Source organism: Mustela nivalis, assembly GCF_964662115.1.
Source record: "Mustela nivalis genome assembly, chromosome: 6".
In the NCBI taxonomy this organism is placed as follows: Eukaryota; Metazoa; Chordata; class Mammalia; order Carnivora; family Mustelidae; genus Mustela; species Mustela nivalis.
In genome coordinates this window covers 15,014,145-15,038,540 of record NC_139025.1, presented here as the reverse complement: position 1 = coordinate 15,038,540, position 24,396 = coordinate 15,014,145, and the positions used below count along the sequence as shown (strand labels likewise).

Genomic DNA, 24,396 nt, shown 5'->3' with positions numbered 1-24,396 from the left:
TAACTAGAGTAGTAGTTCCCAAAGTGTGGTCCATGGACCAGTAGCATCAACATCACCTGGGACCTTGTTACAAATTGGAAATGGAGGTTCTCGGGCCCCACTGGAGACTTGCTAAATCAGGATGCTGGCAGTGAGGCCCACCAGCCTATGTATTAATAAGTCCTCCAGGTGGTTCTGCTACATCCTAAAGTTTGAGAATTGCTAGACCAGAGCAGAGGGTTCTTTATATGACAGTTGTGGGCAAAAAAGCTTTGGTTAAGGTAGCCTGGGAATTCACAGTGAAGAACTTCAAATGTTGGACAGGGAGTGTGTCTTTTGTTCTACAAAGCAGAGACACCAACTTGAAACTTGAAGGCTGGATTTGACTCATAGGTGTGTTTTGCCAGTGTACACAGTGGCTTTTGTGGTTTTTTTAAGTGGAATTAGTTGTCACTATTTAAAAACCAGATTCCACACAGGAATCTGTGCTTTCAGTTTGTTTTGAAAAAAAATCAGAAGACCTGGCAGTACTGGGGCTGTAGTTTATCACAGCAGCAGTCTGTGGCAGCAGCAAGCAACTCTCCATTTAGATGGGTTATGTACTCTCTAGTTTGCCGTAGTCCCCACCACTTCCTGTTGGTTTACACCTTTACTCACTTCTATTTCCTGCTTGGCCCCAGTAAGTGGTTAGGTATTTGAGTTTGTACCTTCTGTTACGAACACTGGGAGAACTGATGAAAGTTTTATTTTATTTTGTTTTTAAAGATATATTTATTTGTTTTAGAGAGGGAGCAAACAAGTAGGGGGGAGAGGCAGAAGGAGAGGGAGAGAATCTCAAGTTGACTCCCCACTGAGTGCAAAGCTGGACATGGGGTTCCATCTCACAACCCTGAGATCATGACCTGAACTGAAATCCAAAGACAGATGCTCAATGAACTGAGCCACCCAGGGGTCCCAAATTGATGAAAGTTTTAAAGAGAGTGATGTGATTTATGCATTTATTAATTTATTCAACAGACATGAGTTAAACATATATGGTGGGTTGTATAATGTTCAAAGATAAATGAATTTGTGACATGCTTTGGGTTAAAATATAGTGGGAGAATGATGAAACAGTTGTGTATGGATTTGAGAATAGAGATATTGGTAATTGGAAGACCAGTTAAGAAGCTGTAACAGTCCAAGTCTGAAGCAATAAAGGCCAGGATTTAGGTGCTAACAGGTTACTGGGGGGGGTGGGGTGGGAAAAGAACGAGATGGGAAAGATACTGTGAAGGAAGAATCACCAGTTCTTGATAACAGATGAGAATACAGAAGGTATGAGAGTGGAGAATTCAAAGATGATAAGGATTTGGAGTTATGAATTAGGGACTCTGTGATGCCACTTACAGAAACAGGAAATAAAAAAGAGAATCCATTTAGCCTCTGTGTGTGTGTGTGTGTGTGTGTGTGTGTGTGTGTGTGTGTGTGTGTTGGGGGGCATGGGTGCCAAGGAAAAGGGGGCATTTGGAGATGCTAGTTTGAAGTGTCTTGAGTTCAATGATTGACATACAATATTAAGTGTTTTAAAGGAAAACTTAGTAGAAATGTCAAGATTGCGTGCTTAGAGGTAGATATCACTCATTCCATCCTTGAATTCCAAAGGTATACTGGGAGAAGTGTGTTTTGTAATGAACAAAATATTTTGAAAATGTTTGCTTTGGGGGCTAGATAGTTAGAATTTATAACCTTGTTTGAATCCTCTCTTGGATGTGTAATTTTCAGATTTATGTTGCATAGGTAAGTTTAACATTCTGGGAGAATGGAAGATACTGTGTAAGTTCAAATGTTTAAAGATATTTTCTGAGTATCAGTACTACCTTCAGATTTTAAATCATAATTGGCTGCGTACCTGTTAGATATCCAAAGGATGGAGTATTGGCATAACCATTGTTTCATTGAAATCATAGCCAAAGTTTTTCCTCTTATGATCTTACATTTGTTTCCATCTGCCCTTCCTTCCTTCCTTCCTTCCTTTTCTTTCTTTCGTAAGCGCCATGCCTGATGTGGGGTTTGAACTCAACCGCGAGATCCAGAGTTGCATTTTCAACCGACTAAGCCAGCCAGGTGGCCCCATCTGCCTTTTTTTTTTTTTTTTTAAGATTTATTTATTTAATTGAGAGAGAGAGATAAAAAGAGGACCTGTGTGCAAGGGGGCTGTACAGAGGGTGAGGGAGAAAGAGAATCTCAAGCAGACTCCCTGCTGAACACAGAGTCTGATGTGGGGCTCAGTCTCACAACCCTGAGATCATGACTCCTGAAATCAAGAGTCCAGTGCTCAACCAACTGAGCCACCTAGGCTCCCCCCGAATCTGCTTTTTTATTTTATTTTATTTATTTTTTATTTTTTTTAAAGATTTTATTTATTTATTTGACAGACAGAGATCACAAGTAGGAAGAGAGGCAGGCAGAGAGAGAGGAAGGGAAGCAGGTTTCCCGCTGAGCAGAGAGCCCGATGCAGGGCTCGATCCCAGGATGCTGGGATCATGACCCGAGCCAAAGGCAGAGGCTTTAACCCACTGAGCCACCCAGGAACCCCTGCATCTGCTTTTTTTAAAAAATGTTTTTACTAAGGTAAAATATATAACATAAAAACTGCTGTTTTAACCATTCTAAGTGTGCAGTTCAGTAGTATTAATTATATTAGTAGTGTTTTATAGCCATCACTACTATTTCCAAAACTCTGTCATCACCCCTAACAGAAATTCAGTCTGTTAAGCAATGACTCCCATTCTCCCCACCCCCAATCCCTGGTAACCTCTAATCTACTTTCTGTCTCTATGAATTTACCTGTTCTAGATATTTCATATAAGTGAAATCATATATATCTTTTTGTATCTGGCTTCTTTCACTTAGCATAATGTTTTCAAGTTTCATCAATATTGTACCATGTGTTAGAACTTCATTCCTTTTTTTTTTTAAGTTTGTTTGACGTAAGTAATCTCCACACCCAATGTGGGGCTCGAACTCATGACCCTGAGATCGAGAGTCATATGCTCTTCTGGCTGAGTCAGCCAGGCACAGCAGAACTTCATTCTTTTTTTATAGCTAAATAATATTTATTGAATATATGTATCATATTTTGTTTACATGTCTATTGATGGACCCTTAATTTGTTTCCACCTCTGGTTGTTGTGAATAATGCTGTAAAGGACATCGGTGCAGAAATATTTGAGTCCTTATCTTCAGTTTTTCTGGGTATGTACCTAGGACTAGGATTGGCTTGACGCCTTTTAACCGTGTACTCATACGTGTAATAGTAAATGGCCCCTCTTGATCACACTGTGGAACATGCAACTTGTTATATGAGTTCTTCACAGCAAAAAAAAAAAAAGACCCCATTAAGTGCATAAACTAGATTTTATCCGCTTCACTTATGGATTAGCTCCTTAGTCAGTACACCCCATACATTGACACACACACATTTATACAAAAATATACACTAGCTTTTAGAGGATGTGTGACTTGCCGCCTTTTGCTGTTACTGATTTTATAAACAAGTCATTTTATAAGAGTGGCTGTGGTCGTAGTTTGAATGAGAAGAAAGTATGAAAGAGGCCAAGAGTCTATGGCCATACCACCCTGAACACGCCCGATCTCGTCTGATCTCGGAAGCTAAGCAGGGTCGGGCCTGGTTAGTACTTGGATGGGAAAGAGGCCAAGAGTACTAGACTGTCAGTCAGGAGATGAGTGTGGTGATCTGGTTTCCAGAGACTGAACAGATTAGAAATGAATGTGGAAAGAGAATACTACCTCAAAAATAAGCATACTGACAAGAGAGAACTTTGCTCTTACAATTATCCATGTCCATCTTCTGTAGGTTGAAAAAATGGCACATTAGTTGAAGGAAACAAAGGGGAATGCACAGAAGAAAAAGAAAATAATTGGTAAGTAGCCAATATAAAGTAATACCCCACTTTTCTAGAGGTCACATTTCTGCACATTCTGCTCTCTTATTCCTGAGAGCTCATAGTCGATGGAAAGGGATCTCTGAGCCACTAAAAGACCTGTCACAAGGTCTACACCCCTTATTCTTTTGGACAGGCTCTCATCTGCATAAGTTGACATAAAAGTCTAATAATTACGGCTCTCTGATTTACATCCCATAGATTTTAAAGATTTAAAAAAATTACGTGATGGCAGCTTGTTGAAGAAGTCATGTGTATGACAACGCTCATCAGTGATAACATAGCATGATGTCAGGGAAAACTAGCGCAGGAAGCGTGGCAATCTGGGACCATTTGGTGGCAGACAGGCAAGTAGTCCTATAGAACTGTGGCCCCTAAAGGCATCCCAGGTTTGTAGAAAAATATAACTGATGATCATAATCATGACCCTGAATCACAAGTCACTTTAGAAGTATTTGTAGCCAACATTGTTAAAATAAAAGTGTTATTTTAAGGGGAAGCATTTTAGACACATTTGAAGAAATGTACTTATGTGGTAGTTCTATTCCTGGCTTTAAATATCAGGTATCATCCTAATATTTCAGTCTTTCTCTTTTGTCATTTTGATTTAACATATTTGAAGCAGTAGATGTTTTTCAGTTGGTAACAAGAAAGGGAAAATGAGTTTTCACTTCTCTTCCCGCAAATTCCAGTGTAAACAGTGACAAAGGGCGTGGATCCTTGTAATTACTCTTCTGCACATGAATGACTCCCACAGTAGATATGGGTTTGATGGTAGAAATAGTTTGTCACTTTAGGTTTTTATTATATTTGCTCCCTGGGGCTATGTTAACCCTCTCCTGACTGGTAGTTTCTTCCTGTGTAAAGGGTATGAAAATGAATTTCTTACCCAATGAATGGGTAAGAAAAGGCCTTGTGACTTGTGAAGAGAAAGACACAGCAAGAGCAACAGCTTTCTTTCCCCAGGCAGTGATTATTGTAGCTAAGTCAAGGCCAGAACAATGAAGAATGAAGTCAGGCACTGCCTGATCTCATTTTGGTATAACACCCAAATAGTTTCATTGTATAGAATCTGCCTTTGCAACATTTGTCTAATGTTTTGATTAAAATGGAATGAAGTACAGAAAGAAGTGATCTGTTTATAGGAAAGGATTTTATATTTGTTGGTAACTACCAATGTACCAACTCTGATTCCTTTATTGGGAATATTTGGTCTTCGGGTTGGAGAGACCTTAAAAGAGATCTCATTCATCCAGCCTTCTGATCTGTGAATTTGCCTAGGACAATGTCGTCAGACTTGAGCTGGGCCCTTGGGGCGAGAATCCTCTCCTCACCGCCAGCACAACTCCTGCTGTTGGAAAGTTCTCCCTGTTCCATCTCTTCCCCTGTAGTTTCCATGCTTACAAGTCTTATTACAGCTCTTTGGCAGCATTCTAAAACAAGCTGATTACTTAATAACCCCTTTTCATTCTGTTGATGCTCGGAAAATGCTTGTTATAAAGGTTTTCAGTGGTTTTCCTATCTGTGCCAGTTGTCAGTCTTATCCCTTTCTACCAGATATGTCTTTAGTACCTAAGTATTAATGCTACCATTGTCCAAATGGAAATTTTCTTTCTATATATAGCATAAAGAAAGTTGTTATTCTGTTAATATAATTATTTTCACTCTATACTTTCCTTGATTGAGCATTTCATTTCACTGTTAGGTTTATTATTCAGTTATTAATGGATGGTTAAAATCTTAACAAATATAGTGGGTCGTGGGCGCCTGGGTGGCTCAGTGGGTTAAAGCCTCTGCCTTCGGCTCAGGTCATGATCTCAGGGTCCTGGGATCAAGGCCTGTATCGGGCTCTCTGCTCAGCAGGGAACCTGCTTCCTCCTCTCTCTCTGCCGGACTCTCTGCCTACTTGTGATCTCTCTCTGTCAAATAAATAAATAAATAAAAATTAAAAATATATATATAGTGGGTCGTTTATTTTCTCCCTTCTCTTTCCTAAATATATCTGACTTTTTTGAAGTATTTAGATTCCTTTCATCCTTAGGAGCAAGCAGGATGTTGTATGAGTTGTAGTTTTTCTGACTTTAATGCTTTTCCTTAAGTAAAATATTGGGATGAGAGGTGCCTTGGTGGCTCAGTTGGTTAAACATCTGACTCTTGGTTTTGGCTTAGGCTGTGATCTCCAGGTCATGAGATCGAGCCCCACATCAGGCTCAGAGTGGATGGAGTTTGCTTAAGATTCTGTCCCTCTGCCCGCCTCCCACGCTTGTGTTCACTCACTCTCTTTCTCAAATAATAAATAAAATCTTTGCAAAAAAAATGAAAAGCATCAAGTGGTAGGATATGATATTTTCAGAGAAATTGAGTCTATTCTGTTTTTAATTTTTTAGAGTTAATATCATTGGAATAACATGTAGTTCCTAAAACAAGAAGAGTATAAGCTCCATTAATAGAAATACTTATAAACTGAAAAAAAAAGGGATGAACACAAAATATTGTGCAAATACTGGTTATAACTTGCAGTAGCCTCTTAGATGGCTCCCACTGATCCTTGCCTCCTAGTATTCATGCCTGTCCTCTCACACATTTCGTCAGGGTTGGTCTGTAGGACCAATGGAATATGGGGGAAGTAATAATGAATGACTTGTAAGGGCTAAGTCATAAAAAAACATCGCTGCTTCTGCCTTGCTCTCTCTTGGATTTCCGACTCTGGAGGAGCCGGCCACCATGTTGTAAAGATATTCAAGGTTCTTTGGAGAGTCCACTTGGAAGCAGCTGAGGATTCCTTCCAACAACCAGCATCAGCTCTCCGCCACTGAGTGAACCATTTTGGAGGTGGGCTTTCAGCGTCAGTCAAGCCTTCAGTTGAGTGTAGCCCCAGCCTGCATCTTGACTCTAGTATCCTGAGAAACCCTGAGACAGAACTACCCAATTAAGTCACTCCCAAATTCCTGAACTACAGAAACTGTGAGATAATTAATGTATATTATTGTTTTAAGCAACTAAGTATTGAGATTATTTGTTGTGCTACAGTAGGTAAACAATGTGCAGCATCCCAAATACTTACTGGTTTGATAAATAGCAGAGAACTTAGACAATGTAAATGATATTTAGTGCCCTTTAGATTTGGGGGGGGTTAAGTTACTTCAGTTTATCACAATTTTAACAGTGTATTTGATTAAAGAAATTCAATATAGCTATAAAACTAATAGATTCAGAAATATAAAATTACTGTTTCTCCTAAAACAGTATTACTAGATTAGGCATTTATTAATTCTCTTAAAATCTATTTATATAAGTATATATTATTTTCCCCCTTTTCTAAAAATTTTATTTATTTGAGAGAGAGAGTACAAGGATGAGGGAGGAACAAAGGAAGAGTGAGAAGCAGACTTCCTGCTGAGCAGGGATCTCGAGGCAGGGCTTGATTCCAGGACCCCGAGATCATGACTTGAGCCAAAGACAAATGCTCAACCAGGTGCCCCATTTTTTCCTTTTCCTTCTTTTTTTTAAGATTTTATTTATTTATTTGACAGAGAGAAATCACAAGTAGATGGAGAGGCAGGCAGAGAGAGAGAGGAAAGCAGGCTCTCTGCTGAGCAGAGAGCCCGATGCGGGACTCGATCCCAGGACTCTGAGATCATGACCTGAGCCGAAGGCAGCGGCTTAACCCACTGAGCCACCCAGGCGCCCCTTCCTTTTCCTTCTTATATCACTTTGCAATTTATTCCTATTGTCAGTTTCCATTGAGTAAGTGAGGTGCTTGGGCTACATCAGTAAACAAAGATTCCTACTCTCTAGGAGCTTATATTCTATCAGAGAAACACAGATAATAGACAATACATAAACTAACATGTTAGAGTGTGATGAGGTGCAATAGAAAGCAGAAAAAGATCGGAGTAAGGGATATTGAGAGAGCGGGCAGAGGTAAGGGACACATGAGGGAGGGAGGTTAGTATTAAAGCTAGGTCTCAATAAGAAAGTAGCCTTTGAACAATGATATGGAGGAGTTGCAGGAATTCATCAAGTGGATGTATGTTTCAGACAGCAGGGACAGCTAGGGCAAGACCCTAGGCAGAGGCAAGTTTGACTTGCATGCAGATGTCAGTATTGGGGGAGTGAATAAGGTGATCAGGGGGCAGGGGAGGCAGAGTAAGTGGATCCATGGAAGCTGTTGTTAGAATATTGCTCCTTTGGGGGAAATGGGAAGACGTTGCTGGATTTTGTGAGGAGAGACCTGCTGTAACATATTTTAAAAGGATGGCTTTGGTTGCTTATTAAAAATAGACTCCAGGGGAGTGAGAGTAAAAGCAGAGAAGTGCTAAGACAGTATTAGAGTAAATCACATGAGAGATGATGGTGGCTTGTGCCAAGGTGGTAGCAATGAGTGATCAGAAATGGTCAGATTCTGGGAATGTAATGAAGGTAGAATCAGCAGAACAGAGATCAAGAGGTTTTGGTCATGTATAGGCAGGAGATCAAACTACTGTAAGACTTCTGCATTTCAATGCCGGTCTCACTTCTCAGCTTCATCTCTGATCATTCTTCTCTGCTCTACCTTCTCCTCCCATCCCCATATCCATTTTTCTCTGGAGTTGTTCTAGATAACCCTTCCCTGGCTGATCTACTGGTTAAAACTGTGGACTCTGGAATTACACTGTTTAGGTTTGATTTCTGACTAATGTTGCTTGCTACTATGTGTTCTTACCTAGCTTCTTATGCCTCAGTTTTCTCATTTTAGAATGGGGATGTTAATAAACAGAACCTACCTCACAGAGTGGTTTTGTAAGATTAAATGAGATAATATATATATAATACTTAACAGTGCCTGGCAAGCATTAGTGTCACAGCCGCTATTACTATTAGCTCAGTCTGTGTTCCTTTGACCACAGTCTTTCCTCTGCATTAAATGCTAACCCTCTCTTCTATACTTTTCCACTACAGTCTACTTTTTGTTTTTGTTTTGTTTCTGAAATCTGTATGACAGAAATTTTTGAGGAAATCAAAAAATGAAATCAAACCATCCATAGTATACTTACCTCTTTTCATCTTTTTGTAGTCCCTCTGGTCTTTATCCACATGTCTGTATTATTTATGTAGTTCTGGTCATTGTGCATTATCAGTTCAAATGTCATCTCATGATGCCTTTCCTAATCCTGTAGGTAGAGTTAGTCCTTTAAGACTTGGGGTTCCTTTAGTGTTTTTATGATTAACTTAAGAAGGTGTAGTTATTTGTGTCTATGCCATCTCTGCCAGACTGAGCATCTTGAATCAAAACGTCCATTTATTCACATTTAATTCTCCAGCACCTCGCACTTAGTGGGCAGCAGGGAACATTTGTAGAATTAGACACTGGAAGGGAGCCTACTAAGTCTCCCCGCTTCAGACTTTCTTACATCTAACAGCCAGATTCTTGTTTGTGACACTCCCTTACTCACAGTCTTCAGTGGCTTCCCATTCCCTACAGAGTTTTGTCTAAACTCAAGTATTTGGTGTGCTGTACTGTCTGACCTGACTTTGCCTTTCCAACTTTATTTCCTGTCACAGTCAGTCAGACTGGTATGTTCGCTATTCCCCAGAGGCCTCCATCCCTTTTCTACCTTCATGTCTTAAATCATTGTTTCATGAAAACCACTCCTCTCCTGTCTCAATGCCCCTTCTTAGGACCCTCTTCAAATGCCATTTCTTTCGCAAAGCCTTCTCAGTTATTCCAGATAGACATAATCTCTCCCTGCTTTGAAGTCTCAGAGCGTGGTAACTGAGCTACTTGTCACATTTTAACTTTACAGAGGTAGTTAATGGACACATGGTTGTTGTTGTTTTTTTTTTTTTTCCTGTTTACTGTATTCTCTTAAAGGGCAGGTCTAAGATGATTCATGTTTGCGTGCCATACTTGTAACTAGCACTGGGCAACTGGTAATTTTTGGAATGACTAAATGAATGAATATGTGAATAAATAAGATTCAAATGGGGAGCTGGGTATGTGATACATAGCCAGAATAAGACACTGGGGAAGGTGGCACCCCCTTCCTGATGCTTTTGTCTCCAGATATTATTAACTCAATCGTACCACGTCTATTCATGAGAAATTTACTGATGTCTAACACGTTCCAGGCTTAGGACTTGAGTTTAATTGATATACAATATACAAAAGATAGCAATCATGTACCCTCACCTTAGTCACCATTCAGATAGCAGAGTGCTCTAGGGCTCCTGGTCCCTGGTATTGGGTATGTAGGTCCTAACTTATATTCCCAAATGAGGCATTGCTCACTGTGCTGAATCTGTTTCAGACTTTAACTAATTAGACCAGTCTTGGTTTTGCTCTGCTTGATTAACTTATGCTCTGGGTGGTTTAGCTAATCCATTTTTGTAGTTCAGCTTATTGTTTAAAATTTTCATTCTGGTTACATTTTAAACTTGAATTATGTCTAATTTTTAATTATGTTAAAAACCAACTTCTCTGTGGAGCTCAGGAGAATTGGCAGTGGGAGCTTCCCTAAAACTTTCTGGTGGAACTTTCAAGTCATCTGTCCCATTCTATTATTTTTAAACTGTTGAGAAATACTGTGTCATCTTATTCAGTTCAGTCAATACTAATATTTGTTTTGGGAGGGAATAGAAAGATTTAATTAACAGGCAGGTGTTACCATGGAACTGTTAAATGAAATTAAGTCCGCTCTTTTTTGAAATCTGATTCAGTGCCCTCAGGTCCTTTCTCACACTTGTGCTCTATTCTGGTCCTCTGTACTCCATCTGTTTAATACTTAAAAGTTTCTCAGGGTTCTCCTTGTGTCACTTCACCAGGTTAATTCCTACCTCGGATTTAGGACTCAGCTCAGGCCTCTTATCCCTTAAGGAGCCGCCTCTCCCTTCTACCTCCACCCTTCCCCTTCTGAGACGAGTTACTTTCCTCTTAAGTCCAATCCTGTAATATTCTGCATATTCCCATAAGAGAACTTCCCACAGTATGTACATTATAGCTGTTGCTCTTTTTCTTCTAGTAAGCTGAAGCCCCAAGAGCTGGGCCTGTATCTGATTCCTCTTTTGTATCTAAGCTAGCACAGCATCTGGTGTACATTAGACATTCAGTAAATGCTTGTTAATTAGACAGTTTATTACCCAGCTTTCTAAATCACAAGGATAGAAGCTATCAAGGAGTGCAGTTAACTTTCCTACTCTTGGGCTAAGGTTGTAAAAACATGAAATAGTAGGGAATTGATAACATTATTATGTAGTTACATATTTTGTAACTATAAATATAATGTTATTTAATAATATAAAAATATTAGTAGATAATCAATGTCCTGTGTAAAAACACAGAATTCAGTTCCTGAGCAACTTTGGCCCTACAAGCAATAATGCCACTAGTTGGCAGTTAACTCTCACAAAAGTAGATGAACCAGACAATCATGTGTACCCAGAAAAAAAGTGACTAAGGGAGGAGCGAAGGATCAAGAAGGGAATGAGTTAACAAAACGCCACGTAGTTATTTGCAAACTAGCACAAAGGTGAATATGGTTCATGAAGCTTGCTTGATTCAGAAGGGCTGAAATAGGGGCAGAGAGCAAAAGGCAACCAACAGCGAAAGCAAGGATTCATGGGGAACAGGCAGACATGAGCAGGTGAGCACCCAAAAGGGACCCAGGTTCTGTGGGATTGTCTGTCTGTGGGTGACACGAAGAAGGGACTCCAGAGTGTGAAACTCTAGGGAGGGTGCCTAGGGAGTATTAGTGTTTACTCTAGAGACAAAGATATATTGAAAAGACCTTGGAGGGAAATGAGAACAGTGACAAACACTAGCTGGCACCAAGGTCTCAAAAGAATTGATGAGGGGACTTTGTTCGGGTGAAGAGACGGAAGTGAGCAAGAGATGTGGAGAAGACCAGTTTTGAGAGGAGTGAATTTCAGTACACGAATGTGTGTGCTCCCCAGTCTGTAGGAAGTAAACTTGACTAGCCGCTTTATTTTGAGTAGCATAGAAAATATATAGTTGACACATTTGGGAAAACAATCCTGCCTCGTGGAGGTTTGAAATCGTGATCTTCCAAAGGGTAGGTAATTAATCTCCTTTGGAAAGAAGCCAGCTATTATATACTTGTTAAATGGATAGGATTCAGTGCCTGAGTTATTGGGTCACTTCATCTTTTCAGAGCATTTATTCAATACCTACTGTGTGCTAGCACCATTCCAGTGTCAGGAACACATCAGTGTATACAACAGACAAAAATTCCCACCCATAGATAGCTCACTTGAGGATGGCAGGGAGCAGGGAATCTGAAAAAAACAAAAACACTAAAGTATAAATTATACAGAAGATGGAAAGTGCTATGGCAAAAAATAAACAGGGAAAGAAGGTAGAAGTGCATGTGGCCCGGTGGGTTGTAATTTTAAATAAAGTAGACAGAGAAATTCTCTAGAAGGTGACATTTAGAGCAAAGACTGACAAAATGAGCAAACTTTGTGGGCTGGGGTCACATGAAAAAGGATGCCATTCTATATATTCTCAATTGTAAGCCTTTCTAATACCATTCTTAGTGAATCTTAAAGAAAAATGACATTAGAAATGGTGTTAGAAAACAGGGATTGAAAGCAGAAGGTACTGGATATTTTCACCCTTTACTTTCTCTAAAATCTACTGTTTATTTACTCTTGAACACCTGGTATGACTCTGCACTTTTTCACTCCATGAAAACAGATACCTAGCATGCATTTTTTCCCTCTTGAAATCTCTTTTGGAAGAAAAACAAATGTTTGCTTAATGAAAATCGAAGCTGGAGAGGTTTTTCAGAAAACCACAATAATAGAGAAAATATGAGTGAGCCCTGAGAAGCTTGTGTGGAACTAGACACAGGTAGAGGAAGGCTGGTGACTGGAACGCCTTAACTGTTCTTCCCGAGGGAAAAAGGGACCAGAGACTGGGTATGTCTTGACCTCTGGACAAAGCAAGTGTCCATTAATACTCAGAGAATCTGAAAGGGTAGTTTTTGTTTTCAGTTATTTAGATTGATCTACATGACTGGCCTGTTTGCTGTGAAAGAAGAATCAGCCAAAGGGAGTGATTTAAAATGTGAGTATGAATCTGCCCAGGCAGCTCCCCTACTTCAGTGTTGTTTTGCTGGGGTACAGTTTCCTTTAAGACTCTATAAAAGGTTTTTGGTTTTTGGTTTTTTCCTAGCCAAAACCTTTATTCTTAACTATCAAGTAGAAGTCCAGCCTTGAATTGTGTTCCAACTGATTATTCTAACTCTGCCTTTTACTCCCTCAGAACTACTGTAGTTATTTTAAATAGTTTAAACCCCAAATGCAATTAACTTTCATTTACATTATTTTATATAATATCTCACCTTTGGGAAGAGAAACATTTTGATAAAATGAACCCAAGGACGTTACAAACTTGAGAATGACTGAGAATCCTTGGTCTATATTCCAGATATACTCAGTTATTCTGTTGGAAATCAAGGGACTATATAGTGGGAACTTTGGAATTAGATCTTGTTTAACCACGTGTTTACATAAGGAGAAGTCCAGAGATGAAAGCTCAAACAGGACACTCAAAACTGTTTTGAGCAAAGTACATAAAGGGCAATTAAGGAAGCCTTAAATGTTAGAGGATTGGTGTAGCATTCTTTATGAATACCAGAAGGTAATGAAGCCTAGAGCAAAGACAATATAGCTCATCCAGGAGACATTTTTTTTTCATGTAACCCTACTCTAGGTTTTCAGCATCATTTGTATCCAACCTACCATGATACACAGATCGAAATTAAAGCCAAGCACTAATGCTAAGATTTTTGTCTTTGCTAAGAACATATTAAGAAATAAAGGCAGTAGTAACTTGCCATAAGGGAGGCTTTTGAAATCAGAGAGGAAGAAAGGTTTGAATTGATTTCTTGATTTCTAATCAAGATTTCATTATTGACCTGCTTTTGGATTTTTTGCAAGTCATTGAACCTCTCTGGCTTCATCTGCCCATCTGCCTTAAGTGTTTTTTTGGTCCTTTGTTGTAGTTGTTGTTGCTTTGTTTTTTTGTCTTTTTTTTTTTTTTTTTTTTTTGAAAGATATGGGGTGCAGGGAGAGGGAGAGAATCCTAAGCAGGCTCCATGCCAAATGTGGGGCCTGATGCCAGGTCAGGTCTTATATCCCTGAGATCATGACCTGAGCTGAAATTAAGAGTCAGATGTTTAACTGACTGAGCCACCCAGGAACCCCCAACTGCCTTAAGTTCTTACTGGGATAACATGGCCTGAAACCTATGAAGGATTTTTTTTTTTAAGATTTTATTTATTTATTTGACAGATATCACAGGTAGACAGAGAGGCAGGCAGAGAGAGAGAGAGGAGGAAGCAGGCTCCCTGCGGAGCTGGAGGCTCTACTTGATCGAGCTGTGGTGCTCAATCCCAGGACCCTGGGATCATGACCTGAGCTGAAGGCAGAGGCTTTAACCCACTGAGCCACCCAGGCGCCCCTGTGAAGGATGTTTTTTAAAACCATAGTATCCAAAAGCCTGGCTGGCTCAGTTGAAGGAACGTGCAACTGTTGATCTGTGGGTTGTGAGTTCAAGCCCCATGTTGGGTGTAGAGATTTCTTAAATAAATAAACTAAAAGAAAACAAAAAACAAAAAACCACAATGGTCTATTTAAGTTTTTAAATTAAGCTGATTTCCCTAAAATGCGATTGCATGTACAAGCCACTGGCAATATTATTGGTCACAGGTAGTGGTCCAGTAGCTGGAATTTTAGAGGCTGTAGACACCCCAATGCTAGTGACTTTCTAACTTCTTTGTAACTTTATGACTTTAATTCAGAAATTGAAACCTCTTATATCAATCAAAAACAAAGGAGGGGGGGGTACACCTGGGTGGCTCAGTGGGTTAAGCCTCTGCCTTCAGCTGGGGTCCTGATCTCAGGGTCCTGGGATCGAGTCCCATATCAGGCTCTCTGCTCAGCGGGGAACCTACTTCTCCCTCTCTCTCTGCCTGCCTCTCTGCCTACTTGTGTTTTTTAAAACCGTAGTGTCCAAAAGCCTGGCTGGCTCAGTTGAAGGAACGTGCAACTGTTGATCTGTGGGTTGTGAGTTCAAGCCCCATGTCTGTCAAATTAAAAAAAAAAAAAAATCTAAAAATACAAAAACAAAGGTGAGGGAAAAAGGGAGGGAGAGTTAAGTGTATGATCTAGAGACAAAATTGCCAAAATGGAAAAGAAGACAATTAGACTCAACAATAAGAGCAGAGTGGCAGAGAAAGCCTTGAGTATGAGAGATCCCACCCTACAATTGAAAGCAGAGAATGGGGAAATATATTTTAAATCCCATTTTTCTTTTTGCAACAAGATACTCTTCAGAACAAGGTGTTAGGAGCCTGTGTTACCCTGGTCTAGCTTGTTGTGCTGGTTAGGAAAAATAGAGAAGGAGCACCTTGGGGGAAGGGGTGGGATTTCTCTAGTGGGTGTTTCTTCCTTTACAGGTATAAACAAAAGACCAGTTGGCCTAACCATGTGTTTCTTTGTCCTATAAGCCACTGCAGGTGAATGACCAGTACTGCTTCTGCAACAAAAGCCTAGACTCACCACATCTTGGGAAGAGAATGGCCACTACCTGGGGGGCAGCCTTTCTCATGCTGGTGGCATCCTGTGTTTGCAGCACTGTCTTCCACAGAGACCAGCAGACTTGGTTTGAGGGTGTCTTCCTGTCTTCCATGTGCCCCATCAATGTCAGTGCCAGCACATTGTATGGAATTATGTTTGATGCAGGGAGCACTGGAACGCGAATTCATGTTTACACCTTTGTGCAGAAAATACCAGGTAAGTTCAACTGGTACCCTCACCAGTGCCTATTAATCCACACTTCAGCATCTCCTTCCAGAAACAAATGTGCTGAGTGAATGTGATATGAATTATGGTAATTTACAGCTACTGAATGTCTTTCTTCAGAGAAGATTTTGGGCTGTCATTGAATATATGGTTTAATTAAGTGTGAGATTGGATCTGGGTTGCCTGTAGTCTGAAACCCATATGTCCAAGAAATATAGCTTTAATTTGTCCTTTTCTCTAAAGGTGGTTGATGCTCTAGGGTCAGAGTATGGAGAATATTAGATGTGGTCTTGAGAGAGGATCACTGCCATCCGTGGAGAAGGAGATCAGGCGACCTTGAAGATGAACTTTTTCTGAATTTCCAGTGTTCTCAAGTTACACATAGAGCCTAGGGGCAGCAGTAGGAGCTAGGTGATCATCCTGAGAAATGCCAGAGGGACTCTTGAGAATCGCCTGTCATCTTTTGTCCCCCTACTCAATACTCCTGCAAGCCACTCCTCACAGGTGGGATTACTTGGGATGGCTTGGAGGAATAGCAGGTTAATCTAGTGGGTCATATGATACAGAGCCCACTATCAAAAGCAGCCTAACTTTTGGTAATTAGCCAACTCACTTCTGTTTTGTTCCATGGACAAAATAGGACAGCTTCCAATTCTGGAAGGGGAAATCTTCGAATCTGTGAAGCCAGGACTTTCTGCTTTTGTAGATCAACCAAAGCAGGTGAGTTTTTTACAATTAGATGTTTAGATTCTTAATGCTTTGATAATTTTACCACACAGCTGCTGTTAAATATCTCGTGCTGTTCACTGCTGATACTGAGACCCTGTGTAAGACCAGTTTTCTGTCCTCAGCTATATGCCAGAAATTCTACACCCTGAGCTCACCAGGGCGTAGGCAGAAGGAAGCTGGAACAGATGGTGGACATGCAGGAATGACGCCACCTTTCTAGAGCTCGTTCCCTTTGTATTTACTGTTTAAGGTTTTGAGTGGAAGCTGTCAACCGCCTTGATGAGCGCAGATGCAGGAGGTGGACATGGAGTTCTCTTTGAGTGTGAGGTATCAGCAGGGCGGTCGAGGCAGCGTGGACCCAATGAACTTTGTTTCCAAGTACCCTGGTCTGGGACAGACCGTGCATGTTTGTACTCTGGAAATTAGGCAAAAAACTCACGAAAACAAAAATCTTTGGTATTAGAGGATGAATGGAGAGTTTTGTCGTCACTGTATTTCACATTCGAGCACCCATAATGTGCTACACCCACTGTGTCAGAGGCCACACTGAAATAGAACAAAGCAGAATATTGAAGTTTGGAAGCAAATGTGAAGGTATCGTTCTGTGTTATAAGCATAATCATTGACCAAAGGAAAACCTTATATTAAAAATGGCTTGGGGGAAAAAAGACCTTGGGGCATCTGGCTGGCTCAGCTGGGAGAACATGCAACTCTTGATCTCAGGGGTTGTAGGTTTGAGCCCCATGTTGTGTGTAAAGATTACTTAAGAATATAATCTAAGAAAAAGTGGCTTGAACTTGAAGAACTGAGAAGAAGTTTATTTTCTCAGCATACTGTTATGAAGTGGTAAATGCATCAGAAAATTAGGAGCTGTTGAAAGCAAACTACATTATCAGAAACTGATTTTGACATTTAGAGAAGATTGTGTTGTGGTTGCTAATAATTAGAATGATTTAGAGGCAGCCTGTTGTCAGATTAGATGTTCACTCAGGGAAACAGTGGATTTAAAATAATGGTTTTTAATTTCATAAATTGAGGATCTGCTATATACTCTGCGTGTAGGTACTAGTGATGCAGATATGAACCTGACGTGTTCTGTATACCAGCATTTGTGTGGCAAGTACACACACTCTGCCTCATCTAATGCATTCACCGGTTTTCTAGTGGTCTGAGGTGTATCTCCCTCATATATATATATTTATATATATATATGGAGGAAACCAAGCCCCTTTGTTAAGCCACAGGGCTAGCAAGCAAGCCTTCTGACTCCACATCCAGCGTTTTCTTTACTATACCTAACTTTCTGGCCTCAAGCTAATTTATGAGACACAAAATAACAGTTAAAATGACCATGCTATAACAGAATCATTTCTGTTATTACTCAATCAAAATTAAATGGATTTTCCCTCAAAGAAACCTACTTCTCTGGGTTTCTTCTCCTCCAGAGCAGAGAGTGGTTGGAGCCCTCTGCTGCCTCACTCTTAATACCTCCAGAACATGTTAAGGGAAGAGACAAGTGCCCCTAAATAACTGTTCACTGGATGAGTAGGTCATCTCTCTTGAAGGGTGCTGAGACTGTTCAAGGACTCCTAGAGGTGGCGAAAGACTCAATCCCCCGAAGTCACTGGAAAAGAACCCCAGTGGTCCTGAAGGCAACAGCGGGACTGCGCTTACTGCCTGAACAGAAAGCCCAGGCTCTGCTTTTTGAGGTAACTTTTGAAGTTTTTTGCATCTTGGATGTTTCTTTTTCCCCATGTGAATATTTTATTTGTGGGTTTTTAGCTCTTTAGTGTGTGACGGCTGCCTTCAGTATTCCACCATGGCTAAGGCGCTGGGGTAACTGTGCTCTTATTCTAGCTGCTTATTTACATATTTAACCATTGCTCTTGAATTTATACAGCTCTTCCTAAAGTTTAAAGGACTTTCTGTCCATGATATTCTTGATTCTCCTACCTTGTTAAAGCAGAATCACAAATTATGTTTAGCCCACTTTATTGAGGTAGAACTTGAAATTTGTATGTTTTAAGTGTACCATTAAATGAATTTTGACAGATACAGACGTTTCCTTATACCCCTTTGCACTCGTTTTTCCCTTCCCCTAAAGTCAGGCAACCACTGATCTGCTTACTACCATTGTAGATTAGTTTTTCTTGTTCTTACATTTCATATAAATGTAATTACACAGTTTATGTTCCTTCATTTATGTGTTTTCTTTCTCTCAGCATAAAGTTTTTTTTTAAAGATTAAAAAAAAAATCTCCCTGCTGAGCAGGGAGCCTGATGTGGGGCTTGATCCCAGGACCCCAGGATCATGACCTGAGCTGAAGACAGACGCTTAATGACTGAGCCACACAGACGCCCCATCATAAAAATTTTTTTTTTAAGATTTATTTATTTATTTATTTGTCAGAGAGAGAGAGCGAGCGAGAGCGAGCACAGGCAGACAGAGTGGAAGGCAGAGTCAGAGGGAGAAGCAGGCTCCCTGCGGAGCAAGGAGCCCGATGTGGGACTCGATCCCAGAATGCTGGGATCATGACCCGAGCTGAAGGCAGCTGCTTAACCAACTGAGCCACCCAGGCGTCCCCATAAAAATTTTTTTAATTGAATTTTTTATTTTAATTCCAGTATAGTTAACATACAGTGTTATGCTAGTTTCAGGTGTATAATATAGTGATTCAGCAATTCTGAACATTACTCAGTGCTTATCGTGTTAAGTGCACCCTTAATCCCCATCACCTATTTCACCCATGTCCCCTCACCTCCCCTCTGGTAACCATCTGTTTGTTCTTTATAGTTAAGAGTGTGTTTTTCTGTTTGTCTCTTTGTTTTAGTTCTTAAATTCCACGTATGAGTAAGATATCATATGTTTTGTCTTTCTCTGACTTATTATGCTTAGCATGATACTCTAACACCATCTGTGTTGTTGCAAATGGCAAGATTTAATTCTTTAAGGCTGAGTAATAGTCCATCATTTATATATACCACATCTTCTTTATCCATCATTTGTCAAAGGACACTTGGGCTACTTTTATAGTTGGCTATTGTAGATAATGCTGCAATAAACATAGGGGTGTTTGTATCCCTTTGAATCTGTTTTTTTGTATTTTGGGGGTAAATACCCAATAGTCCAATTACTGGATTGTAAGGTAGGGTTTTTTGTTTTTTTGGTTTTTTGGTTTTTGGGGGTTTTTTGTTTGGTTGGTTTTGGTTTTTTTTGAGGAACGCCCATACTGTTTTCCACAGTGGCTGTACCAGTTTGCATTCCCACCAACAGTGCATGAGTGCCCCCCCCCCTTTTTACATCCTCCCCAACACTTGTTGTTTCTTGTGTTTTTTATTTTAGCCATTCGGACAGGTACACGATGATATCTCATTGTAGTTTTGATTTGCATTTCCCTGATGATGAGAGTTGTTGAGCATCTTTTCATATGTCTGTTAGCCATTTGTCCATTTCAACTTCTTGTTCAGATAAAAACTTTAAGTCAAAAGCTTTTTTTTTTTTTAATTTATTTATTTGACAGACAGAGATCACAAGTAGGCAGAGAGGCAGGCAGAGAGAGAAAGGGGAGGAAGCAGGCTCCCCGCAGAACAGAGAGCCCGATGTGGGACTCAATCCCAGAACCCTGGGACCATGACCCGAGCCGAAGGCAGAGGCTTTAACCCACTGAGCCACCCAGGCGCCCCAGTCAAAAGCTTTTTTAAACTCAAAATTTTTAACATTACTGAACATTTATTTTGCATAAAAACCATGTAAACTAGTAAGATTTAAGTTACATGTTGTGAAGAATATTTATAGGTGGGATCCCATTGTAACAAAAATCCCAGTTGGGATGCCTGGGTGGTTCCATTGGCTGAGAGTCCAACTTTTGGTATTGGGTCAGCTCATGATCTCAGGGTCATAGGATCGAGCCCTGAGTAAGGCTCTGCACTCAGCTGGGAGTCTGCTCAAGATTCTTTCCTTCTCTCTCCCCCTCTGCCCCTCCCCATGTGTGTGTGCTCTCTCTCAAGTAAATAAATAAAATCTTTTTTAAAAAAGAACAGCAAAAAATGATTATTATGTGTGCTAATTCAGAGCTCAAAATCCATTTTCCTGTGACTTTCAGCACAGAGGGCTTAAGTCCCTTATCCAAGGACAAGCTGCCTACTGGGTCTGCATGAGAATCTGAATCCTGATTTCCCATTCATTTACTCATTTATGTACTATGTACTGGCACCAGTACTATGTACTGGCACCAGTGAAGTTCCTGGGGACATGCTGCAGGGAGCAAAAACTGACATCAGTTTATGTCTTGGAGAGCTTGCATTCTAGTTGTAAGCGGACAGAAATTAAACAACTCACTACAAAGTATGTCAGGTACTGTAGGTGATATGGAGAAAGGAAAAACAGGGAATGTCAGCTAGGGAGTGCTGGTGCTGGTGTGGAGGGATATTGCTTTAAACAGGATGGTCAGGGAAGACCTCACTGATTAGATGCATTTGATCAGAGACCTGAGAAGAATAAAGAAGCTAGCTATATAAGACATTTGTAGGAAGAATTTTCCAGGCTAAAGAAATAGCAGGTGCAAAGGCTTAAAGCATGGAATGTGTGTGGTATGTTCAAAGAAGGGCATCCTGAAGGTCATTGCAGCTGAAGGGGAAGTGAGTGATGGAAGGGAAGTAGATGATGAGGTCAGAGAGACATAAGGGGTTTATCATGTAGGATCTTAAAGGCAAGTGTAAGGACTTTGGTTTTTTTGTTTTTTTTTTCTAAGAAGGAAGTCACTGGAGGGTCTTGAGCTGAGAGGCAGGATATGACATCTGTTTTAAAAGCACCACTCTGGGGATGCCTGGATGGCTCGGTTGGTTAGGGGTCCAGCTCTTAGCTCAGGTCTTGATCTCGGGGTTGTGGGGTTGAGCTGGCCTTGGGCTCTGTGCTCAGTGTGGAGTCAGCTTGAGATTCTCTCCCTCTCCCCTTCCCCCACCAACACATGGGCACTCTCTCTCTCTCTCTCTCTAAAATAAATAAAAATAAATCTTAAAAAAAAAAAAGTAAAGAAGCACCACTCTGGCCTCTGTATTAGGAATAAACTGTGGGCAGGGGGAGAAGAGTGGAGAGGGCAAGAGCGGAAAACTCTCTTGCTGTGTTTATTCCTGTTTGCTCATCTGTCTTCGCTTTAAAAGCTTATTTATAGATCACTTGACTGGCTTTTCCTGGATGAAACAGAGTCCAGAGGTCCTCACAGGAGGTGTTTCATCCTGTCAGGAATGAGAACAGCCAGCAGACCAGAGTTGTTCTATTTCTGTTTGGAAAGTCTCCCCTGCCTCATGATAATCATATAAAAAAATAAGACATAACACCCATGTCATTGACCTTTATTTATGGAGAGTCCAGAGTGGGTGAGATGTCCATTCCCATCTTCTGAAACAGGATAAATAAATCTAGAACTGGGGTGTCTGTGGACTCTTGAGGCCTTAGCCGTGTGCCAGAATCTAACAGGGGCTGACAGCAGAGTACCCCAGCCTATGGACATGAGCCCCCTTTATGAGCACGGCCAAAGGCCTGAAGAATTTGGTGTGAAAGTAGAAGAAATGTTTCTGTAGCCTCAGGAGCTGCCCAGGCCCAACTCTTCTCTACCATCCGTTTATCTTGCCATCTAAGAAATCAAGTGGGAAAGGGTCCTCCTAGCTTCATGCCCAGGCAGGATTAATAAGGTACTTTTTAAAAAAATGACAGGATCCTGATTTGAGCTGGAGGGCATCAAATATATGCCTTCTAAGTCCAGTTCACCTATACATTTCGATAGTTTGGTTGAGATTTATTTTAAAGTCAGAGGAATCCCTACGTTTTTTGTTTTTACAAGAAACCAGGAATGGCTTTTGTAGTTCCTTCTCTAGTTTTTTAGGGAAAAGGAATGTTCTGCTAAAATTTTATCTAGGGAAATAAAGAGTGTAGTTTTTTAAGGCTTAATAAGATACAGCCCAAATATGGAAATCTTCTTTATTGCCTTGGGGAATCCAGAGTTTTTCCCTTTTTCTCTAGGTAAGAGAAATCTTCAAGAAGTCACCTTTCCTGGTACCAGATGACAGTGTTAGCATCATGGATGGATCTTATGAAGGTGGGAGAAGTGTTAATACGTGTTCTGAGGGGAGAGGGCTAGAGTTAATAAAAGATGTGATTAAAAGAACTGGGAACAGGGATGAGGGTGTGGAAGTAAAAGGAACTAAACAAGGAGAAACAAATAAGCAAGGAGGAATGGGCTAAGAGGAAATGGAAGAATAGGGAAAAGGAAAATGTGTGTTTTAGACAAAATTTTAGAGAAAAAGAACAAAAATGAGGTCAAGGAAGATCAGAGGGGAATGCTCTGAGTTACAGTCTCTGTTTTTCTCTCTCTTTCAGGCATCTTAGCTTGGGTTACTGTGAATTTTCTGACAGGTAATATATTCTCAAGTTTATTCTAAGATGTTAACTGGGTTTCACACGGGGTCAAAGAGTAAATATCCTTGCTTGCTTGTATTGTGTTTAAAAAAAAAAAAAAAGAAAGGAAGAGTTAGGAAGTTAATGTTTGTAACCTGTCTTCAAGGCCTCAGCTGCCACAGGCGTCCTTATAGGTTAGCACACGTAACAGCCTTCGGGGCTGGGGAGCAGTGGAGTGTTTATGGACACCTGCCGAATGCAGGAGCAGGAGAGAGATTGCAGACAGAGGAGTGCTGGGCTGTCCCGGAAGCAGAAGATATTCAGAGCTGGCTCTCATTCACAGGTCAGCTGCATGGCCACAGCCGGGAGACTGTGGGGACCTTGGACCTGGGGGGGGCCTCCACTCAAATTACGTTCCTACCCCAGTTTGAGGTGAGTCGTTTACATGAAGGCCTGGTTAGCAGCCCACTTGGCAGGTATGTCACGGTGCCAAGAAAGTGGTGGCCCATTTTCAGACAGCAGCTCTGCCACAGGTGGGTCGAGTGGAGTCTATTAATGACTGGTCCCCTTGTCCCCTCACTATTCACGGTCCGTTTGATTTCTCCAGCCTCGTGAGATCCGCAGCTTAGTCTGTTTCTTTCATCTCTGATTTTTTGGGGGAAGGACAGGGATGGTGGTGGTAACATCTCCAGACATTTGCAGATCTTAAATAGTCTTTTTGCTTTTTCCGATTTGCAGAAAACCCTGGAACAAACCCCTAGCGGCTACCTCACTTCATTTGAAATGTTTAACAGCACTTATAAGCTCTATACACACAGGTGAGGAGGGGGACAGAGCAGAGTAATATTTCCTGTTATATGATTCTTCTAACTTTTCAAAGCATTTTCACATCTGTTATTGCATCTGACTAGCCTTTCAAAGTCTCTGCCAACCCCCAGAGGTCTGGTAACTGAAACCAAAGCCACTTACCGAAGCCCAGGGACCCAAGAGGTTTCTCCATTCTTGTCTCAAAAGTATATAACTTAAGGAGTCAAAAGTTTTCTCTAGAGAGGGGTGCCTGGGTGGCTCACTCAGTTAAGCATCTGCCTTTGACTCAGGTCATGATCCCAGGGCCCTGGGATTGAGCCCCAAGCAGGGTCCCTGCTCAGCAGGGAGTCCCACTTCTCTCTCTCCCTCTGTCGCTCCTGCCTTTCCCTTTCCCTCCCTGTCCCTCCCCCACGCTTCCCAAAATAAATAAACTTAAAAAAAAAAAAAAAGTTTTTTCTAGAGAGAGGACACTTGAAGGATCTTCAGCTAAAACTCGGAGCTACCTCCTTTTGAGTTTGTTTTCAGGTGTTCAAAATCCATCCTTAGATTTGATCCCAGTGGGGCTGGAAGCTAAAATAATGAGAGCTTTTCTGGATATGGTTCCCAAGGTGAGACCCTAGAAAGTGTCACTGTCTCTGGCCTTTAAATCATAGGCATGGAAAGTTCTGGATGGCCTTGATCTGAACTGGACGGAACTTACCATTTGTCCACACAAGTTGAAGAGGTCACAGAG

At 40.9% G+C, this 24,396-nt stretch overlaps 1 protein-coding gene across 11 annotated transcripts in view; it reads left to right on the top strand.

Annotated features, from left to right (window-relative positions):
• Positions 1-24,396, top strand: part of ENTPD5 (ectonucleoside triphosphate diphosphohydrolase 5 (inactive)) — a 53,617-nt gene that overhangs the window by 13,601 nt on the left and 15,620 nt on the right. For 3 of the 11 annotated variants that reach the window (XM_082733507.1, XM_082733510.1, XM_082733514.1), the window contains 9 exons: positions 3,839-3,905; positions 12,921-12,993; positions 15,440-15,725; positions 16,375-16,454; positions 18,029-18,172; positions 22,482-22,557; positions 22,839-22,874; positions 23,200-23,288; positions 23,595-23,674. In XM_082733507.1, coding sequence (XP_082589633.1) covers positions 15,509-15,725; positions 16,375-16,454; positions 18,029-18,172; positions 22,482-22,557; positions 22,839-22,874; positions 23,200-23,288; positions 23,595-23,674 — 722 coding nt within the window. In that variant the 5' untranslated portion in view covers positions 3,839-3,905; positions 12,921-12,993; positions 15,440-15,508. Of the gene's footprint in view, positions 1-3,132; positions 3,217-3,838; positions 3,906-4,127; positions 4,274-11,435; positions 11,549-12,920; positions 12,994-15,439; positions 15,726-16,374; positions 16,455-18,028; positions 18,173-22,481; positions 22,558-22,838; positions 22,875-23,199; positions 23,289-23,594; positions 23,675-24,396 lie in introns of those variants that run through there. The other 8 variants (XM_082733511.1, XM_082733512.1, XM_082733517.1 and 5 more) reach the window with 6 other exon arrangements.